Source organism: Cupressus sempervirens, chromosome 3, assembly GCF_028749045.1.
Source record: "Cupressus sempervirens isolate cs-2001-9-10 chromosome 3, ASM2874904v1, whole genome shotgun sequence".
In the NCBI taxonomy this organism is placed as follows: Eukaryota; Viridiplantae; Streptophyta; class Pinopsida; order Cupressales; family Cupressaceae; genus Cupressus; species Cupressus sempervirens.
Window position 1 is genome coordinate 752797707 of NC_143120.1, and position 27812 is coordinate 752825518.

Below are 27812 nucleotides of genomic sequence, written 5' to 3' on the forward strand. Positions count from 1 at the left end.
GTGTCCCGCTACCTCTTCCAGGATGCTGTCTATGAATGGAATCGGAAACGGATCCTTGATGGTGACGGCATTCAAGCATTGAAAATCAACACATTCGAATCTGAGTGGAGTCCTTCAGTGAGATCACTATCGGGGATACCCATTCATTGGGCTGCACCTTGAAAATAATGCCGGCCTCTAACATCCGATTGATTTCCTTTGTAACCCATGCCACATAATTTTTGTTCATTCTATAGGGCCGCTTTCTTACAGGTATTGCTCCTTCAATCAATTCAATGCGGTGCACGCACAACTCTGGCGGTACTCCTTTCAAGTCCTTGTATGTCCATGCAAACACATCCTTATGCTCTAAAAATATTTTGAATGCTACTGCCTTTAGTATTGGGTCCCAGTTGTCTCCTACCAGTATGTGTCGTGGTTTGGCTTCATCTCCCAAATTCATGGTCTGCAATGCGACTTCGTTGTATTTGATGGGTTCCCCTTCAGAGAACTTATGTGCTGGGGTCACATCGAGTGACGCATCGCCTTCCTTCAGTTCAGTAAACTCCTTTGGAAATTCATCATTACTGTATCCTTCTATTGTCAATACATTGCATCTCTGAAACAATTCATAATCCTCTATCTGCCAATGGTAGAGACCATTTACTGAATCCAATTCATCATCTCCTTCCAGTCGTAGAACTCCCTCTTGATCTGGTTCCATACTTTGCTCCTTTTCATCTTCTTCGCCTTCAGAGTCTGACGATAGGGCTTCTTCCCTGATCATCTGAGTGTGCAGATTGATAACATACTTCCGGCCTTTGCTTTCGAGTGATAAAGTATTTTTCTTCCAATCGTGCTTTGCCTTGGCTTGTATCAGCCACCCCCGACCCAGAATAGCATCGTATCCTTTCCGCCTTAGAGGAATCACCACGAAGTCCAATAGGAATGTTTGTGTTCCAATTGTCACTGGTTGCGCTGTGAGTATTCCCACTGGCTTGATTCCATGTTGATCAGCTATTAACAATTGGAAGGTGGGTGGCCACAATGTCGGCTGTCCCAACTTCCTCCAGGTATCTTCTGGCAGCACATTGACACCAGACCCTCCGTCCATGATCGTGTCTGTTAACACAGTTCCGAGAATGCCCATTTCGACAACCGCCAGATAACGTCCAGAGGAAAGAGCTAACAGCATCGGGTCTTCTGCACTTGTGTCTCCTTGTTTCTCCTTTTCTCGCTCTACTGGTTGCTTAGCAATCGGGACTGTATTCGTGAGTGCCGTACGGAGTTGAGGCATAGTGAGAAACAGATCATTGATCCTGACGGGTACCTCGGCTTGCAAGATTTGTCTTACAATGTTTTGTTCTGCACAGTTCCGTACAGAGGTACCCGGTGTGTCCTTCAGGTGTGCCGTTTCTCCCTGTGTTGCTTTCTGAATTTCTGCACGGGCTTCCTCCAGTCTCTTCTTTTCCTCCGTCGGATCAGGTTAGAGCTTCGCCTGCTTCCGAGTGATAGCTAGAACTTCTTCCTCGTCCGTCCCGACGGCAATCAAGTTTACTTCGGACTTCGGGCACTTAGTATCATCATGATCGCCAGGTCCACACCATAGGCATAGCAACTTCGGTGTGTTCGCCATTGTACACTCTCGGGCGAAGTGACCCCACAGATTGCATGCGCGGCGTTGAACTATCGGTCGGCCATTGGCATCATACTGGATTCGACTTCTTCCGCCATTATTGTTGTTGCCACTATTGTTGTTGTTGTTTTGACCATGCCGATTATTTTTGTATCCTCCCGATGTGGCACCTTCCGTACTGGTGTTCCCGTTCCCTCTTGACGGGGATGCCTCCTGTGTCAGGAACACTTGCTGCAGTGTTCTTGTTTTCAGATTAAAAGGGCATTCCTTTACCGAGTGTCCTATAATCTGGCAGATCTCACAATATTGCTCTTTCGAGCAGGATCCCTTTGTATGGCCTTCCCTCTTGCACTCCGTGCACCACAGTTCATTGCCCTTAGTCTCCTTGTTCATGTTCTTGAATTCCTTCATCATCCGAATCATGTCCTTTTGAAGGGCACGAACCTTTTTGCTGCTGCCTTCATCATCACTGCTATCTTCTCCTGAAGAGGCATCGTCATTTGAATCGGATGAACTATTCTTCTTCTTCTTCTTCTTGGTCTTCTGCTCACTTTCCAAATTCATTGCCCGGTTATACGCTTCAATGTATGTCAATGGTGGCACGATCTTCATCTTCTTCCGCAACTTTGGGTGAAGGCCCTCAATGAACCATCGTTTCTGTAACCCGTCAGCTGGCTTATTCTCCATTTTATTGATCAAGTCCTTCAATTTTAGTGCGAAGACTCGGACTGTTTCATTCTTCCCTTGCTTAGTATTCAATATCTCCGCTACAATTTCATTATTGTCGCACAGGAGTTGAAATTCGGCGATGAATTCCTTTTTAATGTTATCCCAGCTGTTTAAATTTTGTGGATCGGTATCAGTAAACCAATCAATTGCAACACCTCGTAGGGTTGCCGGAAATTGCCTCATCCATTCATTTGTATCCGTTATGCCATTAGCTCTCCAAATTGTTTCACAGGTTTTACAATGTCGGATAGGATTAGCTGCTCCATCACCATCAAATTTAGGTAACTTCTCCTTTGGTCCTGCCATCCCGACGCTCACGCTTGGTATTCCGATGCTCACACTTGGTATCCCGACAGCTGTATTTGGTGAAGAAGGGTCTCCGTTAAGTGAATCTGTTCCTTCTGGAAGTGGATCCTGGATGAAGAGTTCACTCCACGCTCTTGCTCCTTCGGCACTCCGAGTCGTGTGAGTCGATTCTCTTCCATCTGGATTGTCTTCCCTCGGCGAACACTAATTCAAAAACTCCTCCCTTGCCTCTTTTACCAATTCCACCCGCTGTCGCGTCTCCTCCAACAATGCTTCCGCGCCCGTCGGCAGCAATCTTCTGGAATCTCTTTCTGCGTTGGGCTTGCTGCGCCAAAATCAAATCTCCATGTGCGGTGCGTATTTCGTCCTTTTCTTTTAGCTTGTTCTTATTCTTGTTCAGCTGATTCGGCATTACTCTTCATTCTCCTGCCTTTCCAGGTCCATCGGGCAACGGCGCCAAATGTTTACCGCATAGGTTAATTAAGAATTGCACACCGATAATGAACACGAACACGAACAGCAGAACTCTTATTATTATTCGCATATGCCAAGATATTACATTAGGTTCTCTTGATGATTACAATGATCCCGAAGGGAAATATAAATACTGTTCGAGGAACCTTCTTGAAGGTATCCGTCGGCCACATACAACATGCCAACTGTAATAATAGAACCTTCTGGATACATCTCGATACATGTCGGCCTGACGGCACACATCCTGATACATTGACAGAAACTTCTAGATGCACCGTCGGGAATCTCCCAATACACTGATAGAAACCTCCCGATGCACCATCGGGAACATCCTGATCCACCGTTGGGAACCTCCCGATACACCGTTGGGAACATCGGGAACCTCCCGATCGGGAACATCTTGAAACACCGTTGGGAGCCTCTCGATACACTGTTGGGAACATCCTGAAACACCGTCGGGAGCCTCCTGATACACTGTTTCCTGACGACATCAACTACTCAAAAGTAGGCTGGGGCATAACCCCAATAATACTTCTCAAGTAATCAAAAGTATCATTTGGCAAAGGTTTTGTAAATATGTTTGCTATCTACTCCTTTGTGCTCACATATTCCAATCTTATCTCTTTCTCTACAACTTTCTCTCTCAAAAAGTGATAATTAATAGATATATGCTTTGTCTTCGAATGTAACACATGATTCTTTGACATACTTACCATACTTGTGTTATCACAATGTTTGATAACAATTTTTGTAAACTCAATCTCTATGTCCTTCAACATTTGTTTCATCCAAATGATCTAGTTACAACTATTTGCTGCTGCTACATACTCTGCTTCTGTCATACTTTGTGAAATACAATCTTGTTTCTTGCTTAGCCAAGAAACCAATCTTCCTCCTAAGAAGAATGCTTCACCACTTGTACCTTTTCTGTCATCTACACTTCCTACCCAATCTACATTAGTGTATGCACATAAGGTAAAGTCATTTGATCTATCATACCATAATCCAAAATCAGGTGTACCCTTCAAATATCTGAAAATTATTTTTACTATTGCATAATATGACTCTTTAGGATCAGCTTGAAATCTTACCACAATACCAACTGCATTAGATATATTAGGTCTCATGTGTGTTAAGTATTGCAATCCTCCAATCACAGATCTATACTTTTTTCGCTCAACTGTAGGAGTTTCGTCTTTGCTAGACAATTTGTGACCAGTTATCATAAGTGTTCTAACAGGTTTACAATTTTCCAAACCAAATCTTTTCGACAGATCTTTTAAATACTTAGCTTGTGATGTGAAAATACCATTTTTGTTTTGAACAATCTGTAATCCGTAGAAATGCTTCATCTCACCAATCATATTCATCTCAAATTCTTTCATCTCTGCTGCAAATGCTTCACTTTCTTCGTCATCACCTCCAAAGATTATATCATCCACAAATACCATAACAATTAGTAAACCATTGCCAATCTCTTTCAAATACAAGTTAATATCAGCATTATCTTTAGCAAATCCCAAACTTGACAAATGCTTATCCAGTCTCGCATACCAAGCTCTAGGTGCTTGTTTGAATCCATACAATGCTTTTTTCAACTTTCAAACCATATCTCCTTGATTTATCAGAGGAAAACCATCAGGCTGCTCAATGTATACCTATTCTTCTAGCTCACCATTTAGAAATGTTGATTTGACATCCATCTGATACACTTTGAAATTTTTGTTAGTTGCATATGCCAAAAACATTCTTACTACTTCTATTCTAGCAACAGGTGCGAATGTTTCCTCAAAATCAATTCCTTCTTGTTATGAATAACCTTTACATACTAATCTTGCTTTGTTTATTACAACCTCACCTTGTTTATTCATCTTATTTCTGAATACCCACTTTGTTCCAATAACATTCTTATCCTTAGGTCTAGGAACCAATTCTCATGTGTTATTCTTTTTAGTTTGATCTAGTTCTTCTTTCATAGCTTTAACCCAAAAATCATCTTTACTAGCTTCATCATCATTTTTAGGTTCAGTTTGAGAAATCAAACATGGCTCTTCTTGTACATTGTTTCTTGTCATAACTCCTCTATCTTTGCTTCCAATAATCTCATCAATAGGGTGATTCTTTATCAAATTTCTTTTAGGTGTCACCGTTTCAACTTTGACTTCAACTCTAGATTCAGATCTTGGCTCTTCTCTCTATTCTTGCACTTGTACTTCTTTCTGAATTTCATATTGCAAATCAGTCTCAGTCTCATAAAATAATTCTTAATCAACATATCTTCTTTTAAGCCTTGGATTAGTTTCTTCATCATAATTGTAATCAAGTTTTCTTTCCTGAATTCTAAATTTCTCATCAACTCTTACTTTTGCGCTCTCAACAATAGTCTTAGTTCTTTGATTAAAACATTTATATGCTTTATTTTTCAATGAATATCCAAGAAACATACCTTCATCACTCCTTGAATCAAACTTTCCAATGTCATTATCTCTCTTGATGTAACATTTACTTCCAAAGATTCTAAAATACTTAACTTAGGGTGCATGTTCAAACCAAAGTTCATAAGGTGTCTTACTAGTGCCTTGTCTGATTTGTACTCTGTTAATAGTGTACACTGCTATATATACTGCTTCTCTCCAAAAGATTTTAGAAACATTGTTCTCAAGCATCGTCGCTCTTGATGTACTTGTCACTGTTCTATTTCTTCGTTCTGCTATCCCATTTTGCTCAAGTGTCTTAGGGGCTGAAAGATGTCTTTTAATGCCATTTTCTTCACAAAAACTATTAAACTCATTTGAAGTAAACTCTCCACCTCTATAAGATCTCAAACATTTAACTTGTAAGCCAGATTCATTTTTCAACTCTATTCTTAAATATTTTGAATTTCTTAAAAGCTTAAAATTTCTCTCTAAAAAATGCTACCCACATCATTCTAGTGAAATCATCAACAAGAATCGTAAAAAACCTTTCACCATAGAATGCTTGTCATTGTAGGACCACTCAAATCGGTGTGCACAATTTCCAACTTCACAAATGTAGTAAATTTCTTATTTTGGGAATGAACATTTCTTCTGTTTTGCCATTGCACATTCCTTACACACCATGTTAGCAGGTTTTACAATTTTAGGCAAATCTCTAACTACAAATGTAGTACTGACCTTCACAACATTATCAAAGTTGATATGATAAAATCACTTATGCCACAACCAACTATCACCATCATAGTTAACTCCATCAAACTTCGGACTTTCTTTCCTGAATTGTGCCATAGATCTCCTTAAGTTGTTAAGCTTTTCCTTCAAGGACCTGATGCTTTGATACCAATTGTTAGAAAGTAAAGTCCACCAAGATAATTGAGAGGGGGGGGGGGGGGTGTGAATCAATTATGCAATCAAGACAACTCTTAATATCCTGATTAATTCCAAAACATGTAAATAGTAGATGTGACAAACATAGAAAGACCATCATACACAATAACACCATATCTGTTAACTAGGGAAACCCTTGATCAGAGGGAAAACCCTGGTTGGGATGGTACCCACAAAATGATGTACTAATATATAAGTTCCTTGTAAAAGGATGGACCTTGTTAGGAGTCAATGAAATACATTCAGTACATATTAGACCCTATTAAGAGACATTGAATCCCTTTAGGAGATTCCAACCCTGTTAGGATTTGTGGAAGACAGAAGGATCCATGGTCCAAACAAGTTCAGGGCAAGACCATCGAACTCACTGTCCAATTGGCCTTAGTACTATCCTTCTCAAAATAATACAAGTATACAATTGTCCAACAAACACTCTGTGCCAAATACAGTCTCTTTGTAAGCTCATTGTACCTCAGTTGCACAAAACACTTCTCTGATCAAAATATATTCTTTATCAGATTCACTAGATTTCATACAAAAATTTCCATACTTGCATTTACACAATATCTGCACTTGGTCTCACAATCACATTTCCGCATACTACAACAAGGAAATAACCTTTCCTTTATACCAAGTCCTAAAATAAATTATTGAGTTGGCCTTGTGGCAAGGCCTTTCCAATTTACAATAATAATATAGGACCATCTTAAGATATTACAATTACACATTACACTACAATATTACAGTGTTTCATAACTACACTCAAATTGTCAGCTCACAGTCTAAATAACTCTTCACTCAATGCTCATCTGGATGTGCACATTTGACCACAACATCTTCACCATGTCTTCTACCTCTGTCCAAGTCCACTTAACCAAACTTTATCTTTGTTAGGAGATATAACCCGAACAACAGTAATTGCTTAACGGGACGCTGTGTCTGAACACTATCTTTACAAAATCTTTAATAACTTTGCACTTTCTTCCTATTTCTGCACTCGCTGTTAATTGTAGCATCTATACACTGTAGAACATTATTCCAAGTCGCATAAGCTCATCTTCATTCCTTGATTCTCGTGAAGCCAAACTGTCGCTGCTGCTCTGTTAGTCTTCATAGAATAACTAGTATGTTGACACCAATGACAAATTCTGTCATCAATGCAAGACACAACCTCTGATCCAAGTCTCCAGCAATGCTAGGATACTCCCCCATAGGAATACCATCAGCATTAATGCTTAACAGAAAATGGGGTGAGGCTGGAAATAGCTCCACCAGCTTAGGAAAACCTTGTGCCACATGTCAACAAATAGAAGAAAATTTTGAAAGAAAAGAAAGTTTTAAATTTTTTTATTTGATAGTTTAATCTCAAATCTGCCAAACTTCCCTAAGTTTAGGACCTCAATTTTTAAGCTTTAATATACTTTATGACTCATGGTACCACTCAGCTTTAAAGATTCCTGAAAAATCTTAGTGATGACTGCTCTATTTTTTAGAAAGTCCCCCTCCATGGGACCCCAGCTTTAGCTACCTCAACAATTGTCCTATTCTTTTGTTTTGCTACACTATTTTGTTGAGGAGTATAAGGGACACAAAGCTCCCTCTTAATCTCAGCTTCAACACAAGTTATGAAAGACACCAGAAATATATTTTCCTTTATTATCAGATCTAAGAATCTTAATCTTCTTGTTAAATAGGTTTTCAACAAGTTCCCTAAATTCTTTAAAGTGGGGCAACATTTCATCAAATTCTTTAGACTCAAGAAAATAAATCCAACACTTATGAGAAAAATCATCTATGATGTAACATAAATACCAAAACCCACTAAGAGAAGCAACTGACATACGACCACATAAGTCAGAATGAATTAATTCTAGGATGTTTTTGCCTCTACTTTCACTACTATGAAAAATGCTCTTAATGTTCTTACCTAGAATGCATGTGTTGCAAACTCCTTTATGATTTTGGTTCAGCTTAGAAAGACCAACCACAACCTTCTCAATAGAAGATAAAGTACTGAAATTAAGGTGACCAAACCCTCTTGTGCCAAAGTTCACTTGAATGTGAAGTATCATGAGCTAAAGCTTGAATGGGAGAAACATAAAAGCTTGTAGAGGCTGTCATGATGAACTCCAATCTCACGAGCTGATTGAATGTTGGAGTTCTCTTTCCATGCGAGGACTTTTCCATCGGCAATGCAACATGATAGTCTTCGTCTTCTAATGCTGATATAGCGATCAGATTCCTTTTTATGCCAAGAACAAAGGGGATCACTCAAGTGAAGGGGATTCCAGAATCCAATTGAAAAGATGCAGATCCAACACCTTTAATAGAATAGCTTGCATCATCATCAATAATGACTTGAAGATGAGAATCATTTTCTTCCAAGTTAAAGATGTGTTCTCGGTAAGCAGTAATATGGTGGGATGCTCCATTGTCAATCAGCCATGTATCACTGTTTAGAGGAACATTGCTAGAAAGTGCAGAAATAGATAAGAATCCCTCAGAACTTTTAATTGACTCCTTTTGAGGAGATGAATTTCCTACATTTACAGTAGCAGCTTGAGGGCTTGGTCTAGAGCTACGATCTCTAGCAAATGGTCTAGAGCTACGATCTCTAGCAAAGTGCCCACACTGGTTGCATCTAAAGCACTAGATCCTAAAAAGATCCCTTTTCCCTTTCTTGGAGTCAGAGGCCGACTCAAATTTTTTATGTGTGAATTTTTTGAACTTTCCTTTGTTCCCTTTTTCTTTTGAAGTGTGTGCTGCAAGTACATGATCATCTTTATGACAACTTTTATGCAGTGTTAACCTAAATTTTTGGGATGAGTACGATAGGGACGAGGGAATGAGTTTTCGGGATTATTTTTTTGGCCAATTTTAGGGATGACTATATAACAATAAGGAAAATTAAAACATATAGAGAAATTAAAAATTTTCATATGGAAACATGGAAAAGCATACGATTATACATAATAGAAGCTTAAAAGAAAATATAAGAATTAGCAAAATTCATATGCCAATTTGCGTTGCTTTTAGAGTCAAAGTCAAATTTGTTCTAGAAGTCAAAGTCAAAGTCCCCTAGCCGTCCCCAAGTCCCTAAGATATTTCCAAGATGGGGACAGCTGAAACAATACCAGGAACACATACCTGGATAACACTGCTTTTATATCCATTTTCTTTTGCTTTTTATCTGCATTTTTCTTGAATGCAATTAGCTCTTAGTCTACAAAATTTTGGAAGCTTATCTCTCCCACTCACACCTTGAATTAGAGACTCCCAAGAGTGATGAAGTTTATTCATAGCAAGCATAACTAAATCTTTATCTGCAAATGATTCACCAGTTGCATGGAGTTGATCCTTTAACTCTGTAGTTGTCATAAAGTATGAAACTACAGATTCCCCTCTACCCATTTTCACATGCAACAATGGACATCGCAAGGCAAGAGCTCTACTAGTATTGTTGGACTCATTCAGACTCTTGAGAGTCTGAAACATCTCCTTGGCTGATTCTAGTTTTGAGATAATGGGAATCAAATAATCCTTAACTGAATCAATCATAATCTTCTTAGCCACAATCTTATTCCTTTTCTATTGAGTGCTTTCAGCTTCCTCAGATGGCTCTGCAACATTATAATTAACATAATCTAGGTCATTCTCTTTAAGTGCAATAAGAACTCTAGGCTTCCAAGAAGTAAAATTTGAAAAGCCATCTAATCTATCTCCAACCTTCAAACCATTCACCATTTTTCACACACTGAAAATAGACAACTGAAAGAGAATCAAGTAACACAGATAACTTAGATACTTCTGGTTCTGAATCGAATTTATCAGACCCACTTTGATACCATATTAAATTTAGAAATCTGAAGTAAAAAGAATTGCAACAAATAAAATTAAAATTCAGAAAACAAATTTTATCTTGGGAAAAAACCTTCCTCCTCGAGGGAAACAATCCAGCGCACAAAATTTATGATGCCTTTATTCAAGGTTGAACAACAATTACAAAATCTCTCTACTTATTGATGTCTCAGCGTGACAATCAATAAGCCTTTAAATCAACCTAGCAACCAAAATGTTCACTGATCATGATCATATATAATCATCCAAAGAGAAAAAACTGCAATACACAATGATTACTTACATAAATATTATACTATGAAAAAATAATTGACTTTGCTTAGGCATTGAGCATGATATAGTTGGAGTCTGGAGGTCAGTGGTTTGCTAAAAAAAAATTGATGTTCTTAATAACTGTTGGTTAGGTGATCAGAGCTTTAACTGCTTGAAGATGAACATGATGTAAATTTAATCTTTTGGGACAATGGATACATTTTTCCAGTAGTGAGAAAACCTATTAAAAAAAATATGACAGATAATATAAATGAAGATCTGCCATAGTTCATGTTCCAAAATGATTTCTCTTGAATGATTTCGTTGGAATCATATTGCCACATACATCAAATAAGATAACCATGGTTGATTTTAGTGCCCATAACATCTTCATATTTATATCCCTTCCAGATTGCCCTTTTTTCATGAGGAGACTTACAGTGTGCACATGTAGAATGCATATGATAAAGATCAGAAAATGGCCCACTTAGTTCTTTTATTACAGAATATGCATAAACAACTATGTGAATGCTAGGTCAAATGGGATCAGATGAAGTATCAAAAGCCTTGGGGCTTCCGAAGTGGAGTCCCAGGTTCAAATCCCTATGAGACTGACTAACAAGTCTGATTGCAAGTCTTGATGAATTCAATGGAACATATGCCACATTGTGGTGCTAAGACAAAGGTTTCCCAGAAAGGAGATTTTTCCAAGTCTAGAAAAAAAAATGTTGTATTTGTTAAGATTAGCTGAACTCCATTTTGTGGATTAATTTATTCATCAGCTATATCTGTAGTGTATTTGATTTATTTTTCTTCTGGTATATTGAAATCGAGAAATTCTTGTATTTACTTTTCAAATACCAAAGTTGAGAGGACACTGATGCAGATTTTTGACATGCCTGATAAATGGGTTTGCTTTGTCGAACATGAGGCATCTCAAAGTTGATATTACTTGTGCCTGAATTGCAGTGATTGAAATGACTTTATACTTTGTTTGTGTTGATGTTTTGGTAGCTTTAGTAGGATAAACCTGTGAGATCAAAAAGAAGTTAATATAATTACAATGATTCACACACACACACACACAACTATAATTAAGTTTGGCATTATATTAATGAATAGACATGTCCCCACGGGACTTGTTCTTCTCGATTTATTCTTCGTACAAATTCAAAGAGATCGATGCATTTGAAAAACACATATCGAAGAGGCTGTGCCATTACATTTGCAACAATCTTCATAACATCAACATGGTATCAAAACCTGGTTGTAATAGTACGCCTGTACTAAGACTGCCCATTGCCAGGCTAGCAAGAAGACTTAGAGGTCATCCATTATAAAAATATATAGTCAATACTCATTATTAAAAATTCTCTAAGCATACAGTCAGCGATAAAGCATAGCAGGAAAATGTCAGACCAAACAAGACAGAGATATTCAGCGCACAAATGAGGAGGATAGGGAAGGATATCAGATTACATAGAATATTTATTATTATTACATTCAGGAGTTATACCAAACAGAAGAAAACTCAAAAAGAATAGGTGATCTGAGAATACAGTTTGCATCCAACCAGTCAAAGCAATTCTAGAATAGTAAGCAACTACGGGGAAAATAACAAATTATTTAAGGGACCAATGTCTTGCACCATACACTGAAGGAGGATATTGGAAAACAAATCGATCGATAGAGAAGAATGGACATGATGAAGGTCAGGAAGGACGCATCAGGCATCTTAGCATTTTAGGGGCACTTAGCAGAAGATAGATTAATATTATGTTGTACATAATATACTTATTAATATGGAGCATGTATTATGCAAATCAGAAAAAAATAAAATGTATATACTTTGGACATGAGGAAGAATGATCACGTAGCAATGACCTACACACAAATGCATATATGTTATTGGGAGATAGAAATAAGATAACGAATCAGTTCTATTTGACCTCCAAGTCAGCCCACAAATCCTCTATGATAAGTATTGCTGTGAGAATATATCTATTAAGGGTATGTTATTCTATGGATATGCACATTTGCCGATCTCCAATTGGAAGGATGATAAAATCTTACAGGATAGAAAGGGCGGGTTCTGCAAATAATATTATTGAAGCTAATCTTTTCGAAAGGCAAAAACGTATGCGATACACCCATATTGTATGGGACAGATCTAATACAAATAAAATAGGAGAGACCATCAGAAAAAAAGGACCATTATGCATAGATTGTATGATGGTTTATATATATATATATATATATATATATATGACAAATCAGCCTTTAAGAGAGAAGAATAAAATAGGGCAACCCGTTTATTGGTCCGACCCATTCAAATAGTAAGAAAGACAATATAAAGCATTTAAAGCATTGGAAAGACTTTAAATGTAGGAAATGACATGGGAAAGAGATATGAAATGATGCATACCACGAAATGGTCAATAAGGGGTATTCAAGGAATGACCCCTCATAGGTGGATCATACATGCCATGTTGGCATTAAGGTACTCACTAGGTGATTAAATGTAGAAGATTTAATTTGAGGTGATCCATCATGGAATATAAAATGGTAAAGTTAAGGTATAATTATATTTTAATTAATATTTGTTATTATAGCTTAATTATTTAATGTAATCCCATTCTTATTATTGAAAATATAACATGAAGAGTTATAATCATTTATGTTGTTATTTGTAATAGGCATGAGTCGAATTAGTAACATCCTAATTCGTACTATAAGAGCTATGTACCTTTTGATCTTTTCCTCCAAGAATATTATCGTAGGAAGAGCGAGTCTAACACTTATTCAAAGGTAAAGGAAGATTGATATCAGATTCCAAAGGGAGTTTGAAACTCCATTAGACACATCATTGGATGAGGAGCTCATATGATTGATATTCAGAGGGAGTAAACGATGTTGAGATGGATTCTCCAGTAATAAATAAATTGTAGCAGTCAAGAGGACCGTGATTCATGAATATACCTTGTGATTGATTTTAATGGGCCTACCCCCATGTACATCATGAGGAAGTGACAACTTCCAAATGACGTCACTTGTATTTGTAGAAGTTATTGAAAGGGGACGATCTTACAATAACTTTATCTTGGATATCTTACGATGTCTATACAGATCATGATGGACAATACTTTGCATGGTGGATGTTTATATGGTAAGCATTGTGAGAATGTGTGTGCACATACCTTATAAACATTTTTTGAGTACATGGTGAATGTTATTCAAATTGATATTCTGGTGGGCCATTGCACAAAGTACTTGGTGAATATCATGTGACTTGATGTTCTGGGAGGCCATTACTCATAGTACTTGGTGAATATCTTTCATCTCAACATTTTGGAAGGTCATTACTCAAGGTATTTGGTGAATATCATTGATATTCTGGGACACCAATACTCATGATACCAGAGGTGATATCAAACCTTTTTGAGTACTTGATGAATATCATTGATATTTTGGGAGACCAATACTCATGAAATCAGATGTGATATCAAAACCTTTTGAGTACTTGGTGAATATCATTGATATTTTGGGAGACCAATACTCATGATATTAGATGAGATATCAAAACTTTTTGAGTATTTGGTGAGTATCATGTATATATATTCTGGAAAACCAATACTCATGATATCAAATATGATATCCAAATGGTGGATATATTCAAATCAGAGATATCTTTAAAATTTGCCAAACCTAATATTAATACGTGTCCTCTGTTTAGCCTCCCTATCTAAGAGGGAGTGTTGATGTTTTGGTAGCTTTAGTAGGATAAACTTGTGAGATCAAAAATAAGTTAATATAATTACAATGATTCATATATATATATATATATATATATATATATAGACACACACACACAACTATTATTAAATTTTCCATTATATTAAGTATATTAATGAATAGACATATCCCCATGGGACATGTCTCTTCTCGGTTTATTCCTCATACAAATTCAAAGAGATCAATGCATTTGAAAGTCACATACTGAAGAGGCAGTGCTATTACATCTGCAATGATCTTCATAACATCAACATATTGGTCTCATGACTCGTCAAAACTTTTGTAATCATGTTAAACTTTTAGAGAAGTTGCTGATTTGTAGAATGGTATTTGATATGCAATTTTGGTATTTTGTAGAATCTAAGATTATTATGACGAATTTTTATGTTCATTATAAATACTTAGCTAATGAAGAGTTTATGTTAAAGTATGCAGATTGGGGGTTAATTACAGAATTGCATGTAGTTATAATGAATTCTTAACTTCTAAATTTCTGTAGTAGAATTGCATTTGCAATGTCATTACATGTGTTCTTGCTTCATTTGCTTTTTTTGGAGGCAATCTTATTCACATGGGGGTGTTATTTTACAGAACCACAAGTAAAATAATGAAATGCTACTTTTGTGTAGTACAATCGCATTTGCAGTGCTGTTACACATGTTCTTGCTTCCTTTTCTTTTGTTGGGGCAGTTTTGTTTTACTTGGATTGAGTGACAACATTCTTGGCGCATGGGCATGATTGTAAAACCTTTTCCAATTTTTAATTTTAGGTTGGACCACAAGCTATTATTGTTGTTTCCAGAGATGATGTTGTTCCAACTGAGAGTAGCTCTGAGGAGGATGACTATGAAGAGGATACCGAGGACGGGGAAGAGAATTCTGCTAATTGGGGAACTAATGATTCTGATGAAGTTTACATGAATAAGAAAGAATGGCAGGTGAGGCAGACGCCTTACTAAATTCCTTTTGGTTGGTTCTATTGGCTATGATGTTGCTAAGTTTTCAATTTCAGGATGTATGTTGATTCAACTGATAGATAAATGCTATGGCCAGGTTGATGAAGCTTCTTCAGCTCAGATTGGTACACATGGATGTCATGGTATTGCAAATAGACAACAGGAAGTTAATGCAAAAGAAATCTTAAGTCAAACCAGTGGTGTTTCTGTTTCAATTTCTCAGACTGCATTTGAAATTGTTGCAAAGTTTGCTAGAGGCTTGCTTGGGTTCCAAGGATCACGACTGCTTTCAAATGTGGCAAGTACTCAAGGAGAACCTTCCCAGAAACATATACTCAATAGCTCTGGACGGAGCATGTGGCAAGAGCAGGAGCTCATAAGAGGTTCAGAGTATCATCTGTCAGAGTCTATTTCCATGAGTGCTGGGGATAGATTGAAAACTACATATAGCTCAGCAGTTTCACTAGGAGAGATTAAAGAAGCAGAAATACAGGCTTCAAAAGCTGAATTAGGCACTCATAGTAGAATTGAGGACCAAGGCTGGAATATCAGAAAGAGTCTCGCTGATTCAGAAAAGTTGACACTCCATGCTGTTGAGAAGCAGAAAAAAGAGGAAGATTATTTGTCCAATGTTTCTGCCCTTGGCAACAATCAATTTGGACACTTCAAACAGTTTGACAGTGTTACAGATCCCAATGACCATTTCTTCTTTCTTAAAACCAGCCAGGTTTTACTTATTACATTTTTCCCCTTAAGAGGAAATTTATTTAACAAGCATTTAGGAAGATGTGTTTGTGTTTATAGGATTTCGAAGAGTAGAAAATGTGTTGTCACAAAAACTTTGATCCTTGTATGCAGTGTAGCAGCCAGCATCAATGGATAAAGAAAGTGCAACAAGAATGGGCTATCCTAGAAAACAATCTACCTGGTAAGTACTGCAGGCTTGGGTCTTGAAATTATTTGTGGGTTTTCTCATATGCACATCTATATCTTTACCTACACACTATAAGTGATATCTTGAGTGATTTTTATGATCCTAAGTATCTCAGGAGTGCAGTTTTCTAATATTTAGAAATATTCAAGCTCTGCACTCCCTTATAAAAAACACAGCCATTTTTAAATCGACGGAGAGACTTATTACACAAGCCTCCAGAAATATTCTTTTTTCAGGCATACATAATCGAAATCAAGTTGATTTGTTATGGGCATGATTTTAGCTGATCCATTCCATGTTCTGGATTGAATACACAATAATCTTACTCTAATTGGACAGATTCTATTTACGTTAGAGTTTATGAAGACCGGATGGATTTACTGCGGGCTGCAATTACTGGAGCAGTTGGCACTCCATATCAAGATGGTCTTTTTTTCTTTGATATTCATCTTCCAAATGAGTACCCTCGCATACCGCCTGTAAGCATATTTTTAATACTATCTCATGTTTAATTTTTAATATGCATTGGTCAGTGCTTATGCTGTTTCTTTTTTTTTTTGTTTAATTGTGGGTTGAATGGTTCAATATCTGCAGTCAGCACACTATCATTCTGGTGGCTTACAACTAAATCCTAATCTTTATGAAAATGGGAAGATCTGCCTTAGTCTTCTAAACACATGGACAGGGAGAGGAACTGAAGTTTGGAACCCTAAGAATTCAAGCATTCTTCAAGTCCTTGTTTCCCTTCAAAGTCTTGTATTGAATGCAAAGCCATACTTCAACGAGGCTGGATATGATAAACAGATTGGTAGAGCTGAAGCAGAGAAAAACTCTCTTGCATATAATGAAAATGCTTTCCTGCTATCATTAAAATCAATGTTATACCTGCTGCGTAAACCACCCAAGGTATAATTTTTCTTTTCCAAGCCTTTTGTTCATCTCAATAATATACTGGGCATGTTTTTCGTTTTTTTGCTTATTGGCATCCACAGAAATATGATTTTGTTCCTTGACATTCTTGCAGCATTTTGAATCATTTGTTAGAGAGCACTTTCACAAACGTGGTCGTTATATACTTGGTGCCTGTAATGCATATATGAAGGGTACTCAAGTTGGATTTCTCCCAGGCGATGCAGTGATGCCACTACATGCTAAGACTGTTTCTCAATGTAGTAGTTCAAATGGTTTCAAGATTATGTTGGATAAGCTTATTCCCAAACTTGTTTCAGCCTTTAGTGAAGTTGGAGCAGATTACGAGGAATGTCTGCAGGTCAATGTCTAAGTAATTGCATGTTAGATAATCTATGAATTGCTTTTCTTTTTGTCTGTTTGTGTCTTATAAATACCTTAGACAAATGGAAGGTGCCCACACTTTAATAAACCATTCTATTAAAGTTTTTTGTAATTGTAATCAGGTTGTGATATATCTGCATTCTACGAATCTGCAAATGATATTGTGGAGTTCATATTAATTGTATTTGTATTATGGATACTGCAGTACTATGCTTTGTATTATATTTGTGATGGATGGAAGAAGGTGCCCGTGCTTTGTTAAAATATTCTATCGAATTGTGGCATATCCACCCTTATTCCAAACCAACAAATGATATTATAGAACTAAGTGCTAGCATTTGTATTGTTGACTGTTACATTATGATTGAATGAAATTCGACTTTCCAGTGTGCTGTATATTAGTCACCTGTCAAAAAATAGCAGCTGTTTGATGTGAAACTTTCCATTATGTGTAATCAATAAATGACATTGGACTTTATCTGAAAGCTTGCAACACAGTGAAAAGAAAAACATTTGGAATGTCGTGGATTTACTACGTCCAGACAACATTGCCCTAGGCACCTTCATTATAATCTTGTACTTAAGGAATGTAGAAATTTGAAATGAAGGTAATGAGTACGTAACATATGTAGATAGACATTTACTTTTCGGGATGGTAATGCAAGGAGACAAGTAGAGGTGCAATTGTAGGATCTTTCTGCTCACGAGGGCACAAAATTGAAGAACACACAGTAGTCTGTATATTAATTTTAGTGGTTTGCAAAGGTTAATAATGTAAAAAACAAAAAGTTGACATTCATGGTTGTCAAATCTAGTTGATTGGCTTTGATTCTTTGTTTGATAGCATCCAAGTTGGAATTTATTTTGTGTAGATGTTAGCATGTTACCATATGAATGACAAAATTTTGAATTAAAGGGTGCAAAAGTGGGAAACTGTGCCTTAAGCTGCAATTGGAACTTGTTACCTGTTACGAGAAAGCCGCAAGAATTTCTGTAGAATAAGTTACGAACAGAACTATCAGTCAAGGAAAATCAAAGAGAAACAACACAAACTATATTAAAAGAATAGAATACAAAAACAACAAAGTGGAGTTGGCTGCAATCATCAGCTAGAATATAAATAGAATATTGTATGCCAAGGTACCGAGAGTGGTCACTTGGTTGCTTTGTTCTTTTAATGTCATTCCACCTGATCATCCGTTTGAATACCAGCTATTTAAATTCCGATTCTGTTTTTTTATGTGATGTGAAATGTTAGCTGTATGTATAACAATTTTATAATTATGAGGAGTTTCTGGTTCCTATCAATAAATGAAGTTAAAAATCCCAGTAAACATAATTCGATTATATAGTTAATCCGTGACATCTTTTAGCGACTCTTGGTTGAAGCACAAGTTCTGTCAATCAGAGGAACATAGCCTGTAACTCAATAAGGCTGGGGCCCATGGGCACACTCTTCCTTAAAAATAAAGCAAGTGTCACTGAGATTTCTTACGAATATTTAAAAAGGGAAGCGGTCCTATGGATTTATATTTGAATCCGCTTAAAAAAATTAGTTTCTAAATTCAAGGTTGGTTCCCATGAATTTTAAAAATAGAAATTATATTTCTTCATAAATTTGTTTGGTGGGATTATTTCATTTTGTGTGGAAAATGAAGAGTAGGTTGTTGACAAATAACAAAATTCTTCCCCAAGCTGCCTCACCCCATTTTCACCCGTTTAAGTTGAGAGGGCTAAAAAGTTGGAACTCCTATTTTATAGGAAAAGATACCAAATAAATCTTTAGCCCCTCTTAAAAAATTGTCATGGGCCCCCCTGCTCCACAAAAATCGAGCCCAAGCCTCTCCCATGGCACCCTAAAAAAAATCAAAGTTTAGTCCAATTTGTAACATCTAGTCGCGGTGGTCAAATTCTTAGCATCACGACCAACAATTGTTATCCTATTGAGCCATCATTCTATTGAAGGCTAGTTGACAGGTGAAGCACAAACTAGAGTACAAACAAATTTGAAGTGGGATACAAAAAGTGGGATAGTGTCAATCCAAGAAATTGGTCAATTTCTTTCAATTGTATGATATAGTGTCAATCCAAGAAATTTGTCAATTTCTTTCAATCGTATGAAAATTTTAGAAAATTGTGGTGAATATGACATTATTGTAGGGGAAATTATATAATATATTATTAAAATGGTTTGCCTATAAAGAAAAAAATAATCAAGTGGATTGGCAAAAAGTTTATGTGAAGGAAAAAATATTTTATTCTATTGGGGAGTTTTTTCAACCATTTCAAATTTGTAGAATTTTTTTGGCTTATCTATTGTTATCAATGGGAAAATATATATTTTATTGGTGATGTTTCAAATTTCACTCTCTTGATAAATCAAATTCCAATAGTACTTTTTCCATGAGTTGACTTGTTTTGATGAGCCAATACTAAATAATAATTAATGTAATTAATGCAACATCACATCGAGAATATAACACCTTTATTTATTGCCAAGTTGTCTACAAACTCTGTTTGTCATATGGATAAGCGTGAGCAAATCCACAATTTTCAAAGAATAATTCCCGGGAGACTACATTTCAATTGTTGTCTTTAATGAAATAGGGGTGGGCATCCCAAAGCCAAGGGATTTAGTCGAACTTATCTAGCTAGGCCAAAATGTAGCTTGACAACCTTTTATTTTGAACCTGAATGTTGAGCAATTGATGCAACATAGTAATTGAATGCGAATTGGTAGGGATTTTCTTTGGAAATGATTTCTCCTAGATGAAATGCAAGGTTACAAATGAATGGGTATATGAATATTCAAAGTTTATGCTCTCTAAAGTAATTTACTTAGACCATGATTAGTCACCCTATGACCTATTTTGGAATGAAGGGTTTCCATTTTTTATTTTATTTTACGGATACCACTGGTCCATTGCCTTAGTACCTTGTAACCTACCTAAAGTTTCTTGGAGGGACTCTGAGTATTGTTAATTTTTGGAACATATTAATGAAAATTTTGCAACTTCATTTTAGTTTGCCTAATATGGATTTAAAACATACTCTAAGTTTCATTCTTTTGCACTAAGAAGATTCTAATTTCTGAATGAAATGATCAAAATTGTGTAATAATTAATGGGCAAAATTGAACTTACAATGCAGTACTGAGTTAATAATTAATGAATCTTAAACTATGTTAGTCCCGAGATTAGATTATTGGGGCGGTGGGGTGAGGGGTGAATCAGTAATCTACCCAATAAACAACTTTTTAACCTTTAAATCATTATCTCAATATGACCTTAATGACACCAAATGAAAACTTCAAACACATAAACACATCCACAAGATGATAAAATATTGACACAAATATTTGGTGTCATGGAAACCCAATTCCGATGAAAACCACTATGGGAACTAGTACCCACAAATTGTGCACTCTTTTGAAGTACGCCCTATTAGGAGGTTAACCTTGTTAGGGGTTTACAAAGACATTGTTAGGTGCCACTCAGTTAAGTGATTTACCTCTAGCTTTGTTAGGAGCTTTACCCTATTAAGAGTAGCCTTTTTAGAGGATTTATAACATTAATTAAAGTGCCACCCTATTAAAAGATTTACAATAAAAGACATGTTAGGATCCATCAGGTTAAGGGATTTTATTACTGCAATTGTAAGGGAACAATAGGTAGAATAATCGAATAAAACACCAACTCCTTTACCTGTTTAGATCCATTGTAATCCACACAATCACTTCACTTCATACTTAACTGCCTCGTGGCTTTATCACACCTTCACATTCACGACTTTCACATGATAAACACAATTCTTTTACCTTCATCAAATATATAATGCTCATCAAACCTAATGAGGGCACAACTCGAGATACACATGAACACAACAAAAAAGAAATTTTCTATTATATGAAATAAGAAGTTATTACATGCATTACAGTGTAAACAGAACCAACTGTATACCCTATGGGCTACAAAATTATTAGATTGTAGATAAAAAACCCTTTTCACAATACCTTCTCCCAAAATTCCCTAAAACTACATTTCCACCACCTGATGGGCCTTAAATAGCTTATTTTAGGTTTAGGGATAAGATTAAAAGTCACATTTTGAAATCTGGTGATTGGATGCCAAAATAAAGGATCTAAAATTCAAATTAGAAGTTTGTGTAAAAAATAGAAGGTTCTAGAAAAGTAGTCCAACTTTCAGGATGCATAACTTTTGATTCAAGACTCTGATTGACGAATTGTTTACACTATCAGAAAGTTCTTGGAGTGCTCTATATTGATGTAGATTGCATACAACTATCCCCAATTTTTGGGGCCATACGAGACCGTTTACAGCCTCAAATATGACTCTTAAGGATTTTCAAGATGTCTTTGGAAAACTTAAAATTGTAAAACTTTCAAACAGTGAAAGATTTCAACCTAATTATTTTTCTAGAGTCCTCAACATTTCAACTATCACCTTTCTCTACACTCACACCCTCCAGTCATTTATAATTATGTCCCTCTTACAAATTAGCTCATTTTCCTACATTTTCATGTGTGCCTAACATTTTCACATGTGCCTAAAAGGTTGACCCAAGAAAGTCGCAGTGGAAATCTAAGAATTGGAATCTGTAATTTTCCCAAATGGGTATATCGAGAATTGCAAAAATATCAAATAAAAACTATCACTACACATATTTTTGGGTGATATAGGATTGTCCTAACATCGTTGGATGCTCCCACATCAGACACACACCCATGGTAATTTGAGAAGTGACCTTGCCACGTCTCATTTCGTTGAAGAAAACTCAAATGATCAACCTCCAACTTGGATAACCAAGTTGAAGCTTCCACGAGTCATCCTTTCCACTTCACTAGGTACTCATACTGCTCATTTCTAGAACTCCTTCCCACACGACTCTCCATGATTTCTTCAATCTCCTCCTTCTCAAAGGTAGGAATTGGACATTGATCAAGTAGCAATTCCTCCTCTATACCACACACTATTAAATCTGTGATGTTAGAAACATGATAAATGTGGATTCCATCTAGCAACTCCACCTGATATGCATTCCCTGAATCACGTTTCTTCAAAATCTTACAAGGATCAAATCTCTTTATCTTTAGCTTGTTGTAGGGGCCAATGGAGACCCTTCTTTTGTCAAGTACATCATAATCTCATCCCAAACTTGGAACTCCTTTTATCTCCTCTTCTAATCTTCCTTAGCCTTATACTCCATGTTCATTTTGGTGATATGCTCACACACTTCATCATGTAGGTTCTTAACATGTTCAACAGATTCCTCTGCCTCACTAGTCCTACCTGCTTGATCCATCTTCCTCAATTCTTGTGCAGTCGTTGGACTACTCCCATATACAATTTGGATTGGTGACCTACCCGTACTTCTATTCACATAATTATTGTAAGCAAATTTTTCTTGTGGTAGAGTCAAGTTCCATCCCTTTGGATTATTGCTTGCTAAGCACCTTAGCAAGTTACCTAGACTTTTGTTCACTACTTTAGTCTGTCCATTTGTTTGTGGGTGATGTGCAAAACTAAACTTCAACTTTGTCTTCAATTTCTTCCACAATGTTTTCCAAAATACTGAACAAACTTGGTATCACGACTTGAAACTATACTCTTTGGAAGACCATGGAACCTCATCACTTCTTTGAAGCATAAATCAATACGTGAACCGCATCATGGGTCTTGTGGTAAGGAATAAAACAAGACATCTTTGAAAACTTGTTATGTGCCACAAATACTAAATCATTTCCCCTTTGTGTCCTTAGCAACCCAAGAACAAAATCCATACTTAAATCTTCCTAGGGCCTTGGTAGAACATGTAATGGTTGATAAAGTCTTGTATGCTGATTAATTCCTTTAGTTGTTTGACACACTCAACAATATTGTACAAATTTCTTTACATCTTGTGACAATTGAGGCCAAAAATGGTGTTCAGTGACAACAACAATGGTATTATCTTGACCAAAGTCTAATGTCATTCCTCCACTATGTTTCTCTTTGATCAAATTCTCCCTCACGAAACTCCTCAAATTTTATAGAAGACTCCCTTTAAATGACATACTGTCTTGGATCATGTAGTATAGCCATCTTGTCCTATCTAGAGTACCAGGTTCCTTGCAAGCCTTCCAAGCCTCTACAAAATTAGGATCCTCAATGTACATAGTCTTGAGTTCATTAAACCCAACATACTCAATTTGCATTTCAGTCAATAACATTTTCCTCCTACTTAGGGAACATGTAACCATATTAGATCATACACTTCTATGCTTCAATACAAATGTATAGCTCTGCAAAAACTCTACCCATTTCAAGTGCCTTTGACTCAATTTATGTTGGCTATTTAGGTATTTAAATGCTTGATGATCAATATGCAAAAAAAATTATTTTAGCAATAAATAATGCCTCCATTTCTTTATTTCCTAAACTATTGTATATAACTCCTAGTCATAAACATAATACTTGTTCTTTGCATCATTTAATTTCTCACTAAAATATGCAATAGGCTTACCTTCTTGGTTCAATATATATCTAATGGAACTCCCATTGACATTACAATCCACTTGAAACACCTTGGTGAAATTAGAGGGTGTTGACACAAGTTTTTTTATCACCTTTTTCTTTAACAATTCAAAACTCCTTGCAACTCCTACGCTCCATTTGAACTCTTTTCTACCCCCTTTCATTATCTTAGTTAGGGTTACACAAATATTACTAAAGTTTCTAATTAACTTCCTGTAAAAACTAGCCAAATCATGGATAAAACTTACCTTAGTAGCAAACCTTTGGGTAGGCCATTCTAGCATGACCTTTACCTTCATTGGGTCCATTTTGAGACCATCATGCGAGACAACAAACCCCAAGTAGACTAATTCCCTCTTTAAAAAACCACACTTCTTCAGATTAATCAAAAGTTTCTCGTCTCTTATCTTCTCAAACACCCTATGGATATACATTAAATGCTCATCTAGTGTCTTACTAAAAATCAAAATATCCTCTAAATACACAATAACAAATTTTTAGATAAATTTGTTAGAATCTGAAAAGATTAATAACCCAGAAAACTAGTGCAAAGAGTAAATATCTAAACTATGAATGCAAATGATACAAAATCAAAATAGCATCATAGAGTTAGTCTCCAAGAGAGTAATGCAAATGCTGAAAGCAAAATAGCATTAGGAAGATGCAAAAACAAGAGATACAAATACAAGCCAGGTAGCATGCTTATATAGGCTAAGAAGAGGGAGGAGGTGGCAACACCAACCAATGAGGAGCAACCATCTATTGGACTAAAGATAGCAAAGTATCTTCCCAAGATAGCTAATGGATGCTCACATGTAGGAAGGTGACACCTCACAACCATTCACCTAATAAGACACGCTTTATTAACCTAAGCGAGATTATTAAAAGTGTAGGAAAAACCTAGCAAAATAGAAAAAATAAAAAACTACACTAACACCCCCCCATAAGCGAAGCTTAGGTGGATGTAGAAATGGGTCCCGGCAACGAGGCCATGTTAGGTACCCAAGTACAATGCAAGAAGATGCAACCTCTGAAAGTGGGGAAAGAGAGAAAACCACAAGGGAAAAATCCTCCCCCAAAAAGAGGTAAGAACCTAGTGAAGAACTGAAGAAGTCTCCCGCTAGGGAAATTGTCCCCTAAAATAGGAACAAGGAGTGATCATGAAGAAGCGACATCACTGAAGCATGAAGAACCGCAAAACTCTGTCAAAATGATGATCTGTAGAACCCCCATGGAAATAGAAGGCACGAACCATCAACCAAAGGAACCTCCATGGAAATAGAAGGCACGAACCATCAACCAAAGGAACCTTGATGGAAATAGAAGGCACGAACCATCAACCAAAGGAACCTCCATGGAAATAGAAGGCATGAACCATCAACCAAAGAAGCATAGAACAACAATATAACCTCCCCTTAAGGTAGGTGAGGTGACAGGCAGCTGAAAAGATGGGCCAAAAAATTTCCTACAACACAGGAGCCAAACTCATCGAGAGTGAGGTACAAACACAAATAAAGGCATGTGTCATCGACACTGCATGAGGAATTAGAGAAAGAGAGCCTATAAGCGGCAAACAACTATCCCCCCCCATGGCACTTTATATAATAGTGCGAGTACAACGAATCACAATGATGAAAAGGATCCCGAATTGCAAGAGTGGCACTTTATCTCAGTGCGTTGCATAAAGATGCTTACAGTGAATATCAACAATGATCAGAAAAAACATAAGGCTGAAACAACAAAAGGTAAAGCCCAAAACGAAGCAACTGAAGCAACAAAATCGATCTCCGGACCTGAAACAAACAGAATATCCACCAGAATGCTAAAATGCAAAAGACTGAATAGGATGTGTCTGGAACAGAATCTGGAATAACAACTAGCATCATTGGAAAGAGCACAGAAAGAGCTTTCCAACGATATAAAGAAGTCCAAAAATGAAGATCGAAAGCTCAAGATACGCCTCCCGGAGTGCAAAATAGAACATCTGACTTTGATTGCCATAATAGATAACCAAACTGTATCAAAACTCAAAAAAACCTATACCAATATCTCTGTCTCAGAACCAGCTTTTTGACGCTTCTTTCGGATCGGAAAAATACCTCCATATGCAAAAGTTATGGCCAAAAAACCACAAGTAGGTCTTGATTTCAATGCATTACAAACCCTCATGAAGAGCATATGTTAAAAGTGAAACTTGGGCACAATAATCAAGGAAACGAATAGCACCACTGCGATCTACTCGAAAAATCATGCACTTTCAAAAAAAGAATCGCCTCGATATGAGGTCGTATGAGAAAGTTATGATCCTCCGAAGTTTCCAAAACAAGAACTGTGCATAGTCACGGCTGAGAATCTGCAATTTCTGAAGAATTCATGCATGAAAATCAAAAAATAACTCCAACAGTGGATAGAGCACAAAAAAATAGCCAAGTTCATAACAAGAATTATCAAAATCAGAGTCCGTATGAGCAAGAACGAGACATTTGAAAAACTGCATTCAAATCTGCGGCTGCCAACGGAGAGGGGTATGTCTGTATCTTTGCATGCTCGATTATGAAAAATATACAGCTTGCATGCAAAATCTAAAAGATACCCAGATGGTTTTTCGGGGCTGCGAACAAAACCCAGAAAGCGTTTTTCTTGCTGATGAACAAAAGATGTTGCTGTAGTGTAAATCAGACGCCTTTAACAGTAAAAAACGGCTCCAAAAATCAGAAAACGACCCCAGCAACCAAAATTTGACATGCAAATGCTGGATCAGCTTCTTAAGTCCATTAATAGCATGCTGGAACCTGCAAAACTGATTAAAAACTCCAAATATGCAAGTTGGTTGTCAGATTTGAGATTGAAACCCCAGAAAAAAAACTGTTTTTGTCAAAACTTTTCTGATTCTCAGGATCATCCAAAGATGCAAGAGAAGAGCATACTTCATTTTTCAAAAAACTACAATAAAGTTTATTTGCCCCCCCCCCCAAATCTCTCAAATAAGGAAACCAAAATCTACTCTTGCACATAGAAAAGCTCTGATACCATGTTAGAATCTGAAAAGATTAATAACCCAGAAAACTAGTGCAAAGAGTAAATATCTAAACTATGAATGCAAATGATACAAAATCAAAATAGCATCATAGAGTTAGTCTCCAAGAGAGTAATGCAAATGCTGAAAGCAAAATAGCATTAGGAGGATGCAAAAACAAGAGATACAAATACAAGCCAGGTAGCATGCTTATATAGGCTAAGAAGAGGGAGGAGGTGGCAACACCAACCAATGAGGAGCAACCATCTATCGGACTAAAGATAGCAAAGTATCTTCCCAAGATAGCTAATGGATGCTCACATGTAGGAAGGTGACACCTCACAACCATTCACCTAATAAGACATGCTTTATTAACCTAAGCGAGATTATTAAAAGTGTAGGAAAAACCTAGCAAAATAGAAAAAATAAAAAACTACACTAACAAAATTTTGTCAATATCTCATTTGTGAGCTGCATGAAGGTGCTTGGTGCATTGGTTAGCCCAAAAGTCACACCTGACCACTCATACAAACCTTCCTTGGTCTTAAATGCAGTCTTCCATTCATCACCCTCTCTAATATGAATTTAGTGATCCCTACTCTTGAGGTCTATCTTCATGAAGTACTAAACTCCACCCAAGAGGTCCATAAGATCATCCATCCTTGAAAAGGGAAATCTATATATGATGG

General features: G+C 36.6%; 1 protein-coding gene across 7 annotated transcripts in view; it reads left to right on the forward strand.

Annotated features, from left to right (window-relative positions):
* Positions 1-17975, forward strand: part of LOC149569009 (putative ubiquitin-conjugating enzyme E2 23) — a 111383-nt gene extending 93408 nt beyond the window's left edge. For all 7 annotated transcript variants that reach the window (XM_089821814.1, XM_089821816.1, XM_089821817.1 and 4 more), the window contains 6 exons: positions 15162-15329; positions 15445-16074; positions 16206-16275; positions 16621-16760; positions 16876-17187; positions 17306-17975. In XM_089821814.1, the coding sequence (XP_089677940.1) occupies positions 15162-15329; positions 15445-16074; positions 16206-16275; positions 16621-16760; positions 16876-17187; positions 17306-17563 (1578 nt within the window). In that variant the 3' untranslated portion in view covers positions 17564-17975. The remainder of the gene's footprint in view (positions 1-15161; positions 15330-15444; positions 16075-16205; positions 16276-16620; positions 16761-16875; positions 17188-17305) is intronic.
* The last annotated feature ends 9837 nt before the right edge of the window (positions 17976-27812 follow it).